The 14,034-nt window shown below is 44.5% G+C and overlaps 1 protein-coding gene across 5 annotated transcripts in view; it reads right to left on the reverse strand.

Annotated features, from left to right (window-relative positions):
• Positions 1–14,034, reverse strand: part of MPDZ (multiple PDZ domain crumbs cell polarity complex component) — a 662,189-nt gene that overhangs the window by 427,158 nt on the left and 220,997 nt on the right. For all 5 annotated transcript variants that reach the window (XM_029605550.1, XM_029605570.1, XM_029605559.1 and 2 more), the window contains exon 19: positions 10,058–10,174. In XM_029605550.1, the coding sequence (XP_029461410.1) occupies positions 10,058–10,174 (117 nt within the window). The remainder of the gene's footprint in view (positions 1–10,057; positions 10,175–14,034) is intronic.

The following is a 14,034-nucleotide window of genomic DNA, read 5'->3' on the forward strand; positions in this document are numbered from 1 at the left end:
AACTCCCATGCCTAGGTTTAACCTGGGAGGCAACCCTAGGTCAGACACTCTCCTCCCCCCAATTGCCGGTTCCCATTGCAATCTCCATTGAATATGGTCAGGTCCACACAGAAGCATTCCTAGATTCTGGAGCAGCCAGGAATTTTTTTGACCAAGCCCATATCCACCAGTATCGGATTCTGACCATCCATTAACAATTTCCTCTGTCTGTGAGGAGTCCCTCTCAGGCCAACTTACTGAAGTAAACATTCTACTCTCTCTTTGCACCAGCCATCTCCACTAGGAGACTCTCTCTCTCTCCATGCATTCCCTCGGGCCGTGAACCCAGTTATCCTGGGGTTACCCTATCTACATCAGCACCAGCCAGATATTGACTGGAATTCCCTGTAACTGGCATGGTGGGGGCCCTTCTGTTTCACCACTGTCTCATTTCAGCTCCATCTCTCTCTAGACTAACACTAGCAGCTGCTATACCTGGGCTACCGCTACAATATGCGGACTTCACCAACATTCTCTAAACAACGGTGAGAGACTATTCCCCTGCATTGCTCCGATTGCTGCATCAACCTCCTCCCAGACAAAGTGTGTCCATCCCCCCCTCCCCTCCCAGGGAAGGGTCTACTCCTTATCAGTCCCAGAAACTGAATCTACGCGTCTGTACATCACGGAGAACCTGGTAAGGGGCTTTATTCATCCATCATCTTCCCCCACTGAAGCAGGCTTTTTCTTCATTGGAAAAAAGGTTGGTAGTCTCTGGTCCTGTATTGATTACAGAGATCTCAATACTATCAGAAAGAAAAATCAATACCCATTACCTCTGATCTCAGAACGTTTTGACTGCTTGCAAGGAGCTAAGGTCTTTACCAAATTGGATTTACGAGGAGCATATAATCTCATTTGCATGAGAGAGGGTGATGAATGGAAAACCGCGTTCAGTATGCACAACAGACATTACAAATACCCCATCATGTCATCTGAACTTTGCAATGCCCTAGCCGTATTTCAGAATATGGTGAATGAGATTTTTCAGAATCTCTTATACGCCAATGTGGTCATATATCTCGAAGACATACTCATCTACTCTGGGATGACCATCAGGCACAGACAGGTTCTACAAAGCCTACGAGCCTATCATATATACGCAAAACTTAAGAAATGCCTCTTCAAGCAGGAACAGCTTCCCTTTCTGGGGTATATCATTTCTCAAACTGGTTTCCATATGGATCCTGCTAAATAGAAGGCCATCTTAGATTGGCCCCATCTGGTTGATCTTTGGGCATTACAGCATTTCTTAGGATTCGCCGATTAGCACCAACTTATTCCTGGGTACGCTACCCTTGTGGCGCCATTCAATACCTTGACCAGAAAGAGCACCGATATCAGATGTTGGACTACAGAAGCTATTGATGCTGTCCAGGCACTCAAACAAGTCTTCTCTCAAGGACCTTGTCTTCGACATCCTGACCCTGTTCACCCCTTCAATCTGGAGGTAGATGCCCCTACCCTTGGGCATCTACCTCTTTGAGATAGGGGCATCTACATTCAGGACAAAGGAGTGAGCAGGATCTCCTTCCATGTTCCTTCTTCTCTAAAATGTTTGCTCCAGCAGAGAAAAATTACAATTGGAGACTGTGAACTCCTCGTAGTGAATTACACAGTTGGGGACTGTGAATTCTTTGCAGTGAAATTAGCAATGGAAAAGTAGTGGCACCTCTTAGAGGGTGCCAAACATCAGATCACGATCTATGCTGACCACGAGAACTAAGAGTACCTGCAATAGGCGCAATAGCTCAATCCCAGAGAAGCTTGCTGGTCCCTCTTTCTTAACCCGTTTGATTTTGAGCTCTGCCACCAACCGACAATCAGAGAGTGGATGTCCTTTCCTACTACTTTTAAATGGAGGACATAGCAGAGCTGCCTCAACACATCACTGACTCTGCGAAGGTTAAGGTTGCTACAGCAACACCAGTTCTACCTGGAAAACTGTGGTACCCAAATGCCTGCAAGACAAGGGTAAAAATGGGCCCACGATTCCTGCCTGGAAGGACATCTCGGAGTAGCCCATACCCTTGAGCTCCTCCAATGCCACTATTGGTTGGCCCATGTGAAGATAGATGTAAAAAGCTATGTAGCATTTGCCCTGATTGTGCGCAGCATAAACCTACTCGAAACCTACCCTGGGAGCTGTTAAAGCCAATGCCAGACTCCAAGGAACCATAAACCCATCTGTCCACAGATTTTATCATAGACCTCCCTCTCTCACATGACTTTTTCCACAATATGAGTTGTGGTGGATAGATTCTCCAAGATAGCACATTTCATACCTCTCCTTGACTTCCCTTCTGCTCCTGAGCATGCCTCTTCATCCAGCACGTCTTCAGATTGCATGGATTACCCTCTCATATCCTGTCTGACAGTGGCATCCAATTCACAGTCCGATACTGAAGAACCTTTATCAAATATTCAACATTACTCTGAACTTTACCACAGCTTATCATCCTCAAGACAATGGTCAGATGGAGAGAATCAATCAAATCCTCAAAATCTTCCTCCATCTATATGTCAATCAGAGAGAGGATGACTGGGCCATCCTGCTACCCTGGGCTGAGTTCTCACACAACAACCTCATTAGTAGTGTCACTGGTTCTTCCCCATTTCAGGTTGTTTATGGCAAGCTTCCACAAGTTCCTCTGCTACTTCCTCTCTCAGTTAACTTACAGTCTAGGAACTCCAGGACTTATGGATACAAACTAACCATTTAACTAACCAAGGCTGCAGCTCAAGCCAAGAAATATGCCTATATCAAACACAGATTGGCCCCACAATTCCAAGTTGGAGACTTGGCATGGTTAAGCACGCAGCACCTATGCCTTATGTCCCTTCATTCAGGCTGGCACCTCGATTTATAGGCCCTTCCCCGGTCTTGCGTCAAATTGGACCAGGAACTTAACTCAGTCTTCCTGCACTTTGAGGATACACAATGCAATCTACATGTCTTACTGACGCCACTGGTTCTCTCCTGGCCATTTTGAAGGCCTCCCAAACCCACAGATGTTTCTTTGGAAGAATACACACACTATAAGGTAGAGGAAATTTTAGTCTCTCGCAGATGAGGCAAGAGACTGGAATACCTCATTGCATGGAAGCATTATGGACCGGAAGAGAACTCTTGGGAGTCAGCAGCTAATCTCACTGTATCTCTGCTGGTGAAAGAATTCTGTCAATTTCCTTCAAAGCCTAAGCCTCAGCCCTTGAGAAGGAGGCTTGTTACGTTTGGCGGCTTACAGGACGCTACCGCAAGATGTTGCATTCACCCCAACAACGCCAGTTACCTGGGCCTCCCTCCTGCGGAGGATGTTACTGACCTTCACCCGTGCGGCAGGACGCCAGCTCAGCTGCTGCCATCTGCATGCATAAGGATTTAAGCAGATAGCCAGCATCGTCAGATTTAAGAACCTGTGGCGGGAACAGGCCGCAGTGCCCTCATGACTAAGTCACTTCCAAGCCCTATTTAAGGGCTTTCTTGCTGCCTCCTCTTTGCCTCAGCAATGGGTCACATGTATCCTGTGTGTGGTTGTGAGTTGCTATTTCCTGACTTCTGCATTCCTGATCCAGTGTCTACCTAGTCTCTCCAGCCTGTCTAGCCTCGTCTTATCCAGCCCTTGCCTCCTTGACTGCCTTGCTGTGTCTGTCCTTCTCCTTGACTCCTAAGCCTGCCCTCAAATTGATTTCTGAATCTAACCCAAGCCCAGACTTTGATTTTTGTTCACTACCTGCTTTTGGCTTTTACCTGGATACTAACCATTCTTGTTTACTGCCTGCCACAGACTCCTGCCTGGACATTGACCCTTCTAGCTCGCCGTCTGCCTTTAACCCAAGTCTGACTCTGGGCTTGCGTTTATACCACTTTCATAGAGACTCTCGTCTAAGACCTGCTGGCTCCCAGAACCCAAGGGCTTAACCCAAAGGGAAAGGGGTTGGTATAGGTGAAGCTCTTGTCCAGTCTCTTCCATAATAGCTCTGCCAGCTGTTGGTGAGGACCTACAGTGTTTCCCTTATAGGTTGAGCCAATCTCCCCACAGCAACAAGGGTATATGAATCTCACATCAAATATACTGCATTCATGAAGGACTTTGTGCACACTGTGGGGCGGATTTTCAGAGCCCTGCTCGCGTAAATCCGCCCAAAACCGGGCGGATTTACGCGAGCAGGGCCCTGCGCGCCGGTGAGCCTATTTTACATAGGCTCACCGGCGCGCACAGAACCCCGGGACTCGCGTAAGTCCCGGGGTTTTCGGAGTGGGCGTGTCGGGGGCGGGGCCGGAGCGCGCGGCGTTGCGGGGGCGTGTCGGCAGCGTTTTGGGGGCGGGTACGGGGGCGTGGCTACAGCCCGGGGGCGTGGCCGCTTCCTCCGTACCCGCCCCCAGGTCACGGCCCGGCGCGCAGGGGGCCCGCTGGCGCGCGGGGATTTACGCCTCCCAGAGGGAGGCGTAAATCCCCCGACAAAGGTAGGATGGGGGTTTAGACAGGGCCGGGCGGGTGGGTTAGGTAGGGGAAGGGAGGGGAAGGTGAGGGGAGGGCAAAGGAAAGTTCCCTTCTAGGCCGCTCCGATTTCGGAGCGGCCTAGGAGGGAACGGGGGTAGGCTGCGCGGCTCGGCGCGCGCAGGCTATACGAAATCGATAGCCTTGCGCGCGCCGATCCAGGATTTTAGCCGATACGCGCGACTACGCGCGTATCTACTAAAATCCAGCGTACTTTTGTTTGCACCTGGAGCGCAAACAAAAGTAGGCTGTTCGCGCTCGTCTGAAAATCTACCCCTGTTTGACTAGAGATGTTTTGAACTTCGAGAATTAGATTGTGCATTCGCTATGAAGGAAGGAATGTTTTCCTGATCTATGTATTTAGATATGCATCAATAAATTCTATTCAACATGAGGCAATGTGGTGATATTTTTGATCATTAATGATGAATTCCAGAGAAAGAAGAGTTTGGATTGTGAAGGATGTGTTCTTGCTTGTCTCCCTATAAGGATCTGCTTGATATTAGCCAATTGTCTAAGTATGGAAAGTCCAAAATATTGTATTTCCTGAGATAAGCAGCTACTATTACTGGACATTTGGTGAAAACTCTTGGAACTGCAGAAAGGCCAAATAGTAGGTCACTGTACTGAACTTTTTCTTCTTGAGCTGTTGTTCAGATTCGTGTGATCCAGAACTGGGCAGATACATCCTGTTTGCTTTGAGATGAGAAAATATCTTGAAAAGAACCTTTCCATTTCTCTAACAGTGGAACTTGTTCTATTACTTGTTATGACAGAAGAGAGGGCAGTTCTTCATTTAGAATTTGAATTTCGTCTGAGGAAATGTGCGAAGTGGGCGGGTGTTTCTGAAAATTAAAATATCCCTTTTGAATTATGCTTAGAACCCACTGGTATGTGTTGAGCATCCACTGGGGAAAAAAACAGAAGTTTTCCCCCCTACTGGAAGAGTCTCAAAGAATACAGGAAAACATTTTGCATAATCATAAATTTGGAATTAATTTTTGGGTGGATTGCTATACAGGTTTCTGCTGAGATCTTTCCCTAGGTTGACTCCTAGATTAAGATTGCTGAAGCAGCTGCTGGGATGGTCGTTTACGGTAACAATGCCTCTAACATTGAAATGGCTGACAACATCTACAAGGATATTAGTATTGCCTTCCTTTAGACTGAGACTGATATCTTCTCTAAGAAGAAAAAGGATAAGAGAAAGCTGTCAGTGTTTGTATAGTGATTCAATGCTCCTTTATCATACTGACAGTTTCTTGAAACTTCCACCCAAATATATCATCATCTAAACAGGTGAACATCCGTTAATTTGTCATGGACATCCTCCTATAATCCCAAAGCTCTTAGCCAAGCCATTCTTCTTATACCTATGGCTGTAACTGACGATTGAGAAGATATATTAAAGCTATCATAGATGCATTTGCTGAGATATTTTGTGCACTCATCGGCTTCATTGAGATGTGAAGTGATGGAATTCTGAAGAACATTTGGGTGAGGTGGCAAAGAATATATTATTTTCTGGAACAGGTAAGCAGAGGATCCTGCTCTGAAGCATTGCCAAATTAAATCTTTTCTTTCTTGCAGCTTTCTAAAAGTCTGGAGTCCTTCCCTAGTGGAGTGCTAAGAAAAAGAATTTTGACTTCTTGGTTCTTTTAAGAGCTAATTCAACAACCATGAAGATAGCAAGTAGCTCATTTAAAACAAATCGGAGAAAATTCTTTTTCACTCAACGCATAATTAAGCTCTGAAATTCATTGCCAGAGGATGTGGTTATGGCAGTTAGTATAACTGGGTTTAAAAAAGGTTTGGATAAGTTCCTAGAGGAGAAGTCAATAAACTGCTATTAATCAATACGGAAAAAAGCTTGAGATCTATTTAATGTTTGGGTAAGTACTTGTGACTTGGATTGTCCACTGCTGGAAACAGGATGCTGAGCGCGATAGACCCTTGGTCTGATCCAGTATGGCATTTTCTTATGTTCTTATGTGGGAATTGCATCTGGTCACGTACTGGACAATTTTTCATCTTGTATTTTAGGTCAGTTCTTCTGGCTACTGGAAAAGTAGACAAAAGTGTCTTTATCCTTTTGGTTTGAAGTGCTAGCAATGCCTTGCAGACTGATATTACAGAGAAGTTATTTTGGGGCTTTTTTATATTTTAAAATCCCTGGAAAAGTTTCAGTGGATTCTAAATCTACTTTCACCTGAAAAGGTATGGATTGGATTGCACCATTTTCTGTATAAAAGTAAGGAAAAAATGTTTCTAATGGCATACTACATCTAGAGTCTCAGGGTACAGCTCTGGAAATAACCCTGGAGAATGATACAAGGAATAATAGGAGGATATACCATAAGAAGATACCAATTCATTTTCTGAATCAATGTCTAAATGAAGAGGAGATACAGACCCTTGTGCTACTGGAGAATGAGAGAATTCCAAAGGTGCATCTATAAGCTTTTGATATGAATGGAGTGAAGCCTGTAATTCAATCTAAGAAGTGAATCTTTCCAACACTGGGTCAATTAGAAGGAAAAGGCATTGTCAATGGAATATCCTTCATATAACTGTGAACAAACTAACCAAATCTGTACTAAAACATGGGATTCTTGCTTAGGATGATGAGATGCGGATATTGAGTCACATTCAGGAACAAGACTTGATAACTATTCTGTTACTTTTGCTGGTCATGACGTCAGGCCACGATTGGCAGTACTCACCTGTGACTGCTGCATGGCTGGATGCTGCCATATCTCCCTTCCTGCTGGGCTCCTTAGGCACGAGCATGCAGCGCGCACCCATTGTTAAAGGCTCCGCAGCAGGAAAGCAAGAAATTTGCCGGGAGATGACAGCAGCATCAGCTGGGGATTTAAACCCCAGCCACACTTCCAGCCGGCACCTCTGCAACTGGCCTCCTGCCTAGCAGTGTGCGCATTGCTACATCCTGCCTCATCTTGCTCAGCCTAGTCCAGCCTTAGCCTGCCTCTGCCAGAGTGTGCTCTATGTTGTCTCGTTCTGTCTGCTTGTCTTGTTCTTATCCTGCCCATCTTGTCTGGTCCAGTCCTTCTGTCTTGCCATGCTCTATCTTGCTTGTCTTGTCTTATCCCTCAGTGTCTTCTCTGTCTTGGCCTGTTCCACCGGTTCTGACTCCTGCCTTGGATTTAGACTTCACTCCTAGATTGCTGCCAGTCTTGACCCTTAGCCTGGATATAGATATCGCCTGCTTGCTATCTGCCCTGACTTTTGGCTGTCTCTGAACTTTCTCTGGTATCACACCCTTAGGATTTTTCTAAGTCTTGCCAGCCTCTGGAACCCAAGGGCTCAACCTGCGGGGAACAGGGCTGGTTTAGGCGAAGCGCCAGCCTGACTCAGAACTAAGCATGTTTGCCAGCTGTCTGCATGCGCCTAGTGGGCTCGCTTGCTAGGCAGCGTCAACCACACCACAATCCTTACATATTCTGAATTCAGCTTTTTTTGATGCTGAAAAAGATGTTGTTGCTAACAATATTGGCACTGAGTATGATGATGCAGAGGCAGCTGAAAAAATCAGCGCTGAGGTGATCAAAGCAGATGACGCCAAAGATATTAATGCAGATGGCACCAATGGATTTTGTATCAGTGATGGAAATCAATGGGAATATTCCAATATTGTCAGCACCAGTTCCTTGCACATTGATGATTTGTCTAGGCAGTGGCAAGAGCTATGCATTGAAGGGAAATTCTTCCTTACCTTTGGATTGTCAGAGTAGGGGATAGAAGTTTCTCGACTCCTTCTCCTAAAAGACTCTGATTGTCTTTTTTTTTTTTTTTTTTTTTTTTTTACAGTCAGGCCTCTCCAACGATTTCATCCTTTTTTTTGAGGCAGCATGTCATATTTTGATTTATAATCATACAATTTTAGGGCTCTTGGAAACATCCTTCCACAAGCCTCAATTACTATTATCATGTGAAGGGCCCAAATAGTGGACAAAGACATCATGCAAGTCCACAGTGGCCATCTTGTGCCTGCAGGTAGCACAAAGTTTGAAAGGTCTTCTCTCAAACACAAGGGAAAAAAAAGAAATTTTATTTTTTTCCTGGAGATTCAGGAAAAACAAAACAAGACTAACTGTGAAAGTTCATGAATTAAAAGCATGGAAAAACATGGGTCATAAAAGAACGCAAAGTCATATCTAATCACTTCAATGGAAGAAATTAGACTGAGGAGACTCATGTGGAAGGACTGAGCGGGAACTCCCATGCATGGCTCAATAGGATTTGTCTTTCTGAACTCTGAAAAAGCACGTCTACCTCAGTACCATTGGATGATGTCACCCACTTATGTGGCTGAATATGTCCCAGTCTAACCAAGGAGAATACGTTTAAATCCGAACTCTGCACCAACTTCACTCTTTGGAATGCTTCTTTTTTATGTGCACAAAAGTACACACAAAACTGAATTACACGCATGCTTTTTGCACAGAAAGACTGGCAAATTTCTAGCCAGGTTTCAAGTGCATAAATGACTTTCAAAATTCAGCCCAATAAATCTGAAGTCTATTATCTTTTACGATTCTAAGAGGTATCAGAAATAAAATCCCTGCCCTCTCTCCTGCAGAAAGACAGGTCTGACAGCATGAACGAACAACAGAGAAAGGACTTCTAGCTTTAGTAGTTAATGATGGGCTAAAAATCTAAAGATTGCTCGACTAATAACTAAAAGGCCAAAATTCATCCACTATGCGGCTGAGCATGTTAGCTAGATAAACTTATCCAGGTAACCTGGACGTGATATTCAGTGGTGTGGCAATCTTATAGAAAATCGGATTAGTAGCTCCTGCCTGGAATGCCCCCATCCCACCTCTCACTTATCCAGCTAATGGTTTAGCTGGATAAAAAGTTAATGGCCAAATTTTCAGAGTGTGCAACTCTGCTGGCTAAATCAGCACTTAAGCAGCTAAGTGGCACTGAATACCGCCCTCTAACGAGTCATCCTTCTGTGACAATCCTAGGTACCCAACTACTGTAGATGATCAGCTGCAGAAATTCAAGGGATGGATGCTGAGATTGGGCAGCTTCTCCAGATGACATGTAGTGGGTTAACAGATCTATCTAGAAGAATCCATATATAAACAAACAAAAGCAAAAAACTTGCTTTTGGAAAACAAATTATGCTATACTTAGGAATTTTAAAATTGTGTGGTGACAGGTAAAGTCTTTTTACAGACGGACTTTACCCCACATTTTCAAAGCACACTTATGCACATAAGTTTGCTTTCAAAATTCCCAGATAAGTGCCCTGGTATGCGCACAAAATAACCCACAAATTATGCGAATACTTTTATACTCACTGAACTTCGGGTTATTTTATAACAGCTATCTATATGCATAAAACTATATTCTATGCACAGAAATACCTTGGAAAATTCAACCTTAAAAAAAATGAGTACAAAATCAAAACAGGGATGCTCATGACAATGTTAGAACAAATAGAAATGTTTAACAGAAAAACTTAGTAAGTTACAGACACTAACCAGAGCCAGCTCAGCATGGAAAAGGGCTGCCTCGGCTAGCCCTTCCTCCTCAAATGACTGTGCAGTGTAGAATAATGAGTTGTCCTTAGCAGAAACATTGCCCTCTTCTGGAGAAAGCTGCAGAAAGAATAAAGCTCTGAATTATTTAAGAGAGCCGCATACAGTTCATGCAGTGTGTGTGAAGTTTAAAAAAAAGTTTACAAAGACAAAAGACAAAATAGCTGTCAAGAAACAAAACTGCAGTTAAGATGAAAATGCAAGGTTTTGAATTTTCTGTTTCGCCCTCCGGTCCTTCTACTATTTTTACCAGCGATATATAGCTATTTACCAACAGCAATACTGAAAATACATACCTTTTGTAAACAGTTTGATTTTAATCTTACAAATGTAGACCTTCCATTGCTACTATTATATAAAACAGTAAGAGTTATGTTCTCTAAAAGATATACACATACATACTCTCAAAAATGGCACCATTCATATGTCTATCTACCCATGCAAGTTTATTTATTTATTATTGGCCTTTATCAACTGCTTCAACTAACCAGATATCTACAAATATTGTATACGTTGAACCACCAAAATACACCATCTCTAAGATACTTTAATGATAATTAACATCTCTTTACATTAAACTTTTTAGACATGTATGCTAAGTAACAAAGATTTTTAGCATTATACACAAAATCCTCATAATCACACTTCTCTTAGAAATAACAATGATCTGAAAAAAAACTCAAAAAGCCCCAATAGTTAAACAATTCCTTTTTTTAGCTGGCAAAATGTTCATTACCATTCTTCTTCCAGTTAATGCAAAGGTGAAAAAGTTTTTCATGTTGTACTGCAGAACAGCAAATTCCTTCCTTATTATAGCCAAAAACCACATAAAAAGAATCTCCAAGCCATAAAGGCATTATACCAAAACCCCAACAAGGGCCCTTTGATTCTCCTGAATAGGCTTTTTCAGGAGTTGTTCCAGTTAGTTGTCCATATTATAAACTGCTGCTGACACCTTTGCATATACTGAAATAAGAATGATAGTGAAAAGTTTATTGATACTGAAACATCTCTTTAACTTAAAGTATATTAGGGATATAATATTGTATTTTGGTGGTTCAACATTTTCAATATTTGCATGACTGAAGCTATTAAAGACTTTATTTATACCATTAAATCTACCAAAATAGTGCAGCTGAAATTTATTCATATTTACAAAATGGTCAGAAAATGCCCAATAAGCAGGACTTAATTTGCAGACAAAAAGGAAATAGAACATGAAATGGGTGGAGATGAGGAAAGCAGAATTAAAGGGAGTAGGGAGGAGGATTAGGTGTAATCTGGAGGAGGAACCAGGTGCGAGTTCTCTCCCATACATATATACAATCTCTCTCTCTTTCACAGACAGTGACTTGCAAAAGTTTTTGACCCCCTAAAAAGTCAGATTTGTGTGGATTACAAATGACACACAGATTGTTCAAGATTGAATGTTTATTACAAACCAGTATGCTCTTAAAGTAAATTTCCAAAGTCACAATTGTTACAAGCTTACTCGAGGAGCCCATCCTGCGAGTAGGCCTTCACCTTACCCCAGCACCACCGCTGCTGCCGCTTCCTGCGATCCAGCCGCCACTGTTTCTTCGAGGCAGGAGGGGCTACCGATGTCTGTCCTTCTTCGCGGCCCTGAGCCACCACCAGGACTTCGCCACCTGCGCGGCAGGGAGCCGCTGCTATCTCTCTATCTTTGCGGTCTGGTGACCTCGGGCTCCGCTGCCGACATCATCTTGCGGCCTTGGAGGCCTCTCCCAACAACTGCCTGCTCCCTCCTCTGTCTGTGTGGCAGGGACGCCACTGCTTCTTTCTTGGGCCCTCCTCTTCAAACTGTTTAAAGGGCCAGTGGCGGGAAAAGCCGGCGGCCCCACCGGAAGTCCTCTTCAGCTAATTTCCTGCTTCAGCCCTATAAAAGGGCTCAGTTACTGTTCCTCGGGGCCTTCGGATCCAGAATCCACAGTTGTCTGTGTTCCTCTTCGGGTCAAGGTCCCCCGTGGTCTTCTCTTGTCTAGATGGCTCTTCATTCCGTGTTCCTGGTCTCGTCCCTCTTCGGAGCTCCTTCGTCGCCTGTTCCATGTCCTGATGTTCCAGATGTTCCGTGGTTCCGTTCCTGAGTCCTGATGTTCCAGATGTCTTGGTCCTGATACTTTCGTCTTCGCCTCTGCAACCAGTTCTCAGTTTCCTGCGTCCACCTTTCCTGGCGTGCCACCGTCGTGGTCTGTGACCAGCCCATAGGGGGCTGTGTAGTGCGCTTCGTGGTACAAGGCCTTCTCCTCGTCTGCAGCGCAAGTCTCTGGAGGACCCTTGTTTTTAATGTTCCAAGTTCCAAGTTCCTAGTCTTGAATCCTGAGTCTTGAATCCTGTCCCGGTCTTCGGAGTTCCTTGCCCACTTCCGTCCATGACGAAGACTCTGCCAGAACCTGTTCCACTCCAGCATGGTCTGTGACCAGCCACAGGCGGCTGTGTAGGGTGTGCCCCGGTGCAGGCCTCTACTAAATCTTCAACATGTTCCAGTCTCAAGTTCCACTATTTTGCCTGGTGTCTGCTTCGCGTTCAGTGTGGTGGGCGGCTGTGTAGGGCGCGCTGTGATGCAGTTCTTATCCAGTACTTTCATCTGAATCCTGAAGCCTTGCCTGAGACCTTCTGAGTAATCTGAATCCTTGTTCCAAGTCTTCTGAGTAACCTGAATCCTCGCCTGAGTCCTTCCAAGTTCCAAGTCTTCCGAGTAACCTGAGTCCTAGTCTGAGTCCTTCCAAATTCCATGTCTTCATCTTGTTCCTGCCCTCAGCCTCCGATTGGCCTCACGTACTCATCGTTCCCAAGCAGCAGGTCCAAAAGGGCTTTCAAGTGGCCGGAGAGCTACTCCTGAGACTAGCATTACGTTGCTGGGTCTCCTTGGTGCGTGTGGGTCCAGCGGAGGGCTGATCCTGCTTGGTGCCTGTTCTGAGTTCCTGATTTAGTTCCAGTCCTGCTTTGTTCCTGCTCTGCCCGTGCTTGCATGCGCTCACCTCCCACGGTGTGGCTCAGGGCTCCTCTCTGAGTCGTACCGTGGTCCAGGGGCTCACGCTCTCCCATGAGCTAGCGGTCGCGCCCGCATCAGGACCTGTAGGTCGCAGCTGCAACAACAATTCACTATTTCTCTGCATTTTTGTAAAATAAAATTAAAACTCAAAAATGCTGCTTGCATAAGTATTCATCCCCTTCAGACTAATACTTGGTAGAACCAACTTTTGCTGCAATAACATCTTTAAGTCTGTTGAAATAAGTTTCTACTAGCTTTGCGCACTGTTTGGAAGTGAGTTTTGCCCATTCTTCCTGGCAGATTTACTCTAGATTGTTTGGATTGGTTGGATGATGCTTATGGATTGCAATTTCAAATAGTGCCACATATTCTCGATTGGACTGAGATCTAGACTTTGACTTGGCCATTGTAGAACATTCACCTTTTTCTTGTTCAACCACTCCTGTGTTGCTTTGGCCTTGTTCTTGGGATCATTGTCCTGCTGAAAGGTGAACTTTCTCCCAAATTTTAGATTAGCAGACTGAAACATTGTCTTGTGGTCTCTCCCTGTATGTTGCACAATCCATCTTATCTTCAATTTTTACAAGATGCCCAGTCCCCTGCTGAGGAAAATGGTCACCACAACATGATGCTGCCATCCTCATAAATTACCTTTAGGATGGTGTTTGTTGAGGAATGGGCACTGTTCAGTTTGTGCCACACATACCTTTATGAATTTTGGCCAAAAAGCTTCATTTTTGTCTCATCTGACCTCAAAACCTTATCGCTTAGCTGGGTCACTCTGATGCTTTCTGAAAATCTCCAGACGTGATCTGATGTGTTTTTTCCTCAGTAATGGCTTCTTTCTAGCCACCCTCCCATGCAGGCCAGTTGTATGCAGAGCTCAATATGGCTGACTGGTGCACCT

Source organism: Rhinatrema bivittatum, chromosome 1, assembly GCF_901001135.1.
Source record: "Rhinatrema bivittatum chromosome 1, aRhiBiv1.1, whole genome shotgun sequence".
Lineage (NCBI taxonomy): Eukaryota > Metazoa > Chordata > Amphibia > Gymnophiona > Rhinatrematidae > Rhinatrema > Rhinatrema bivittatum.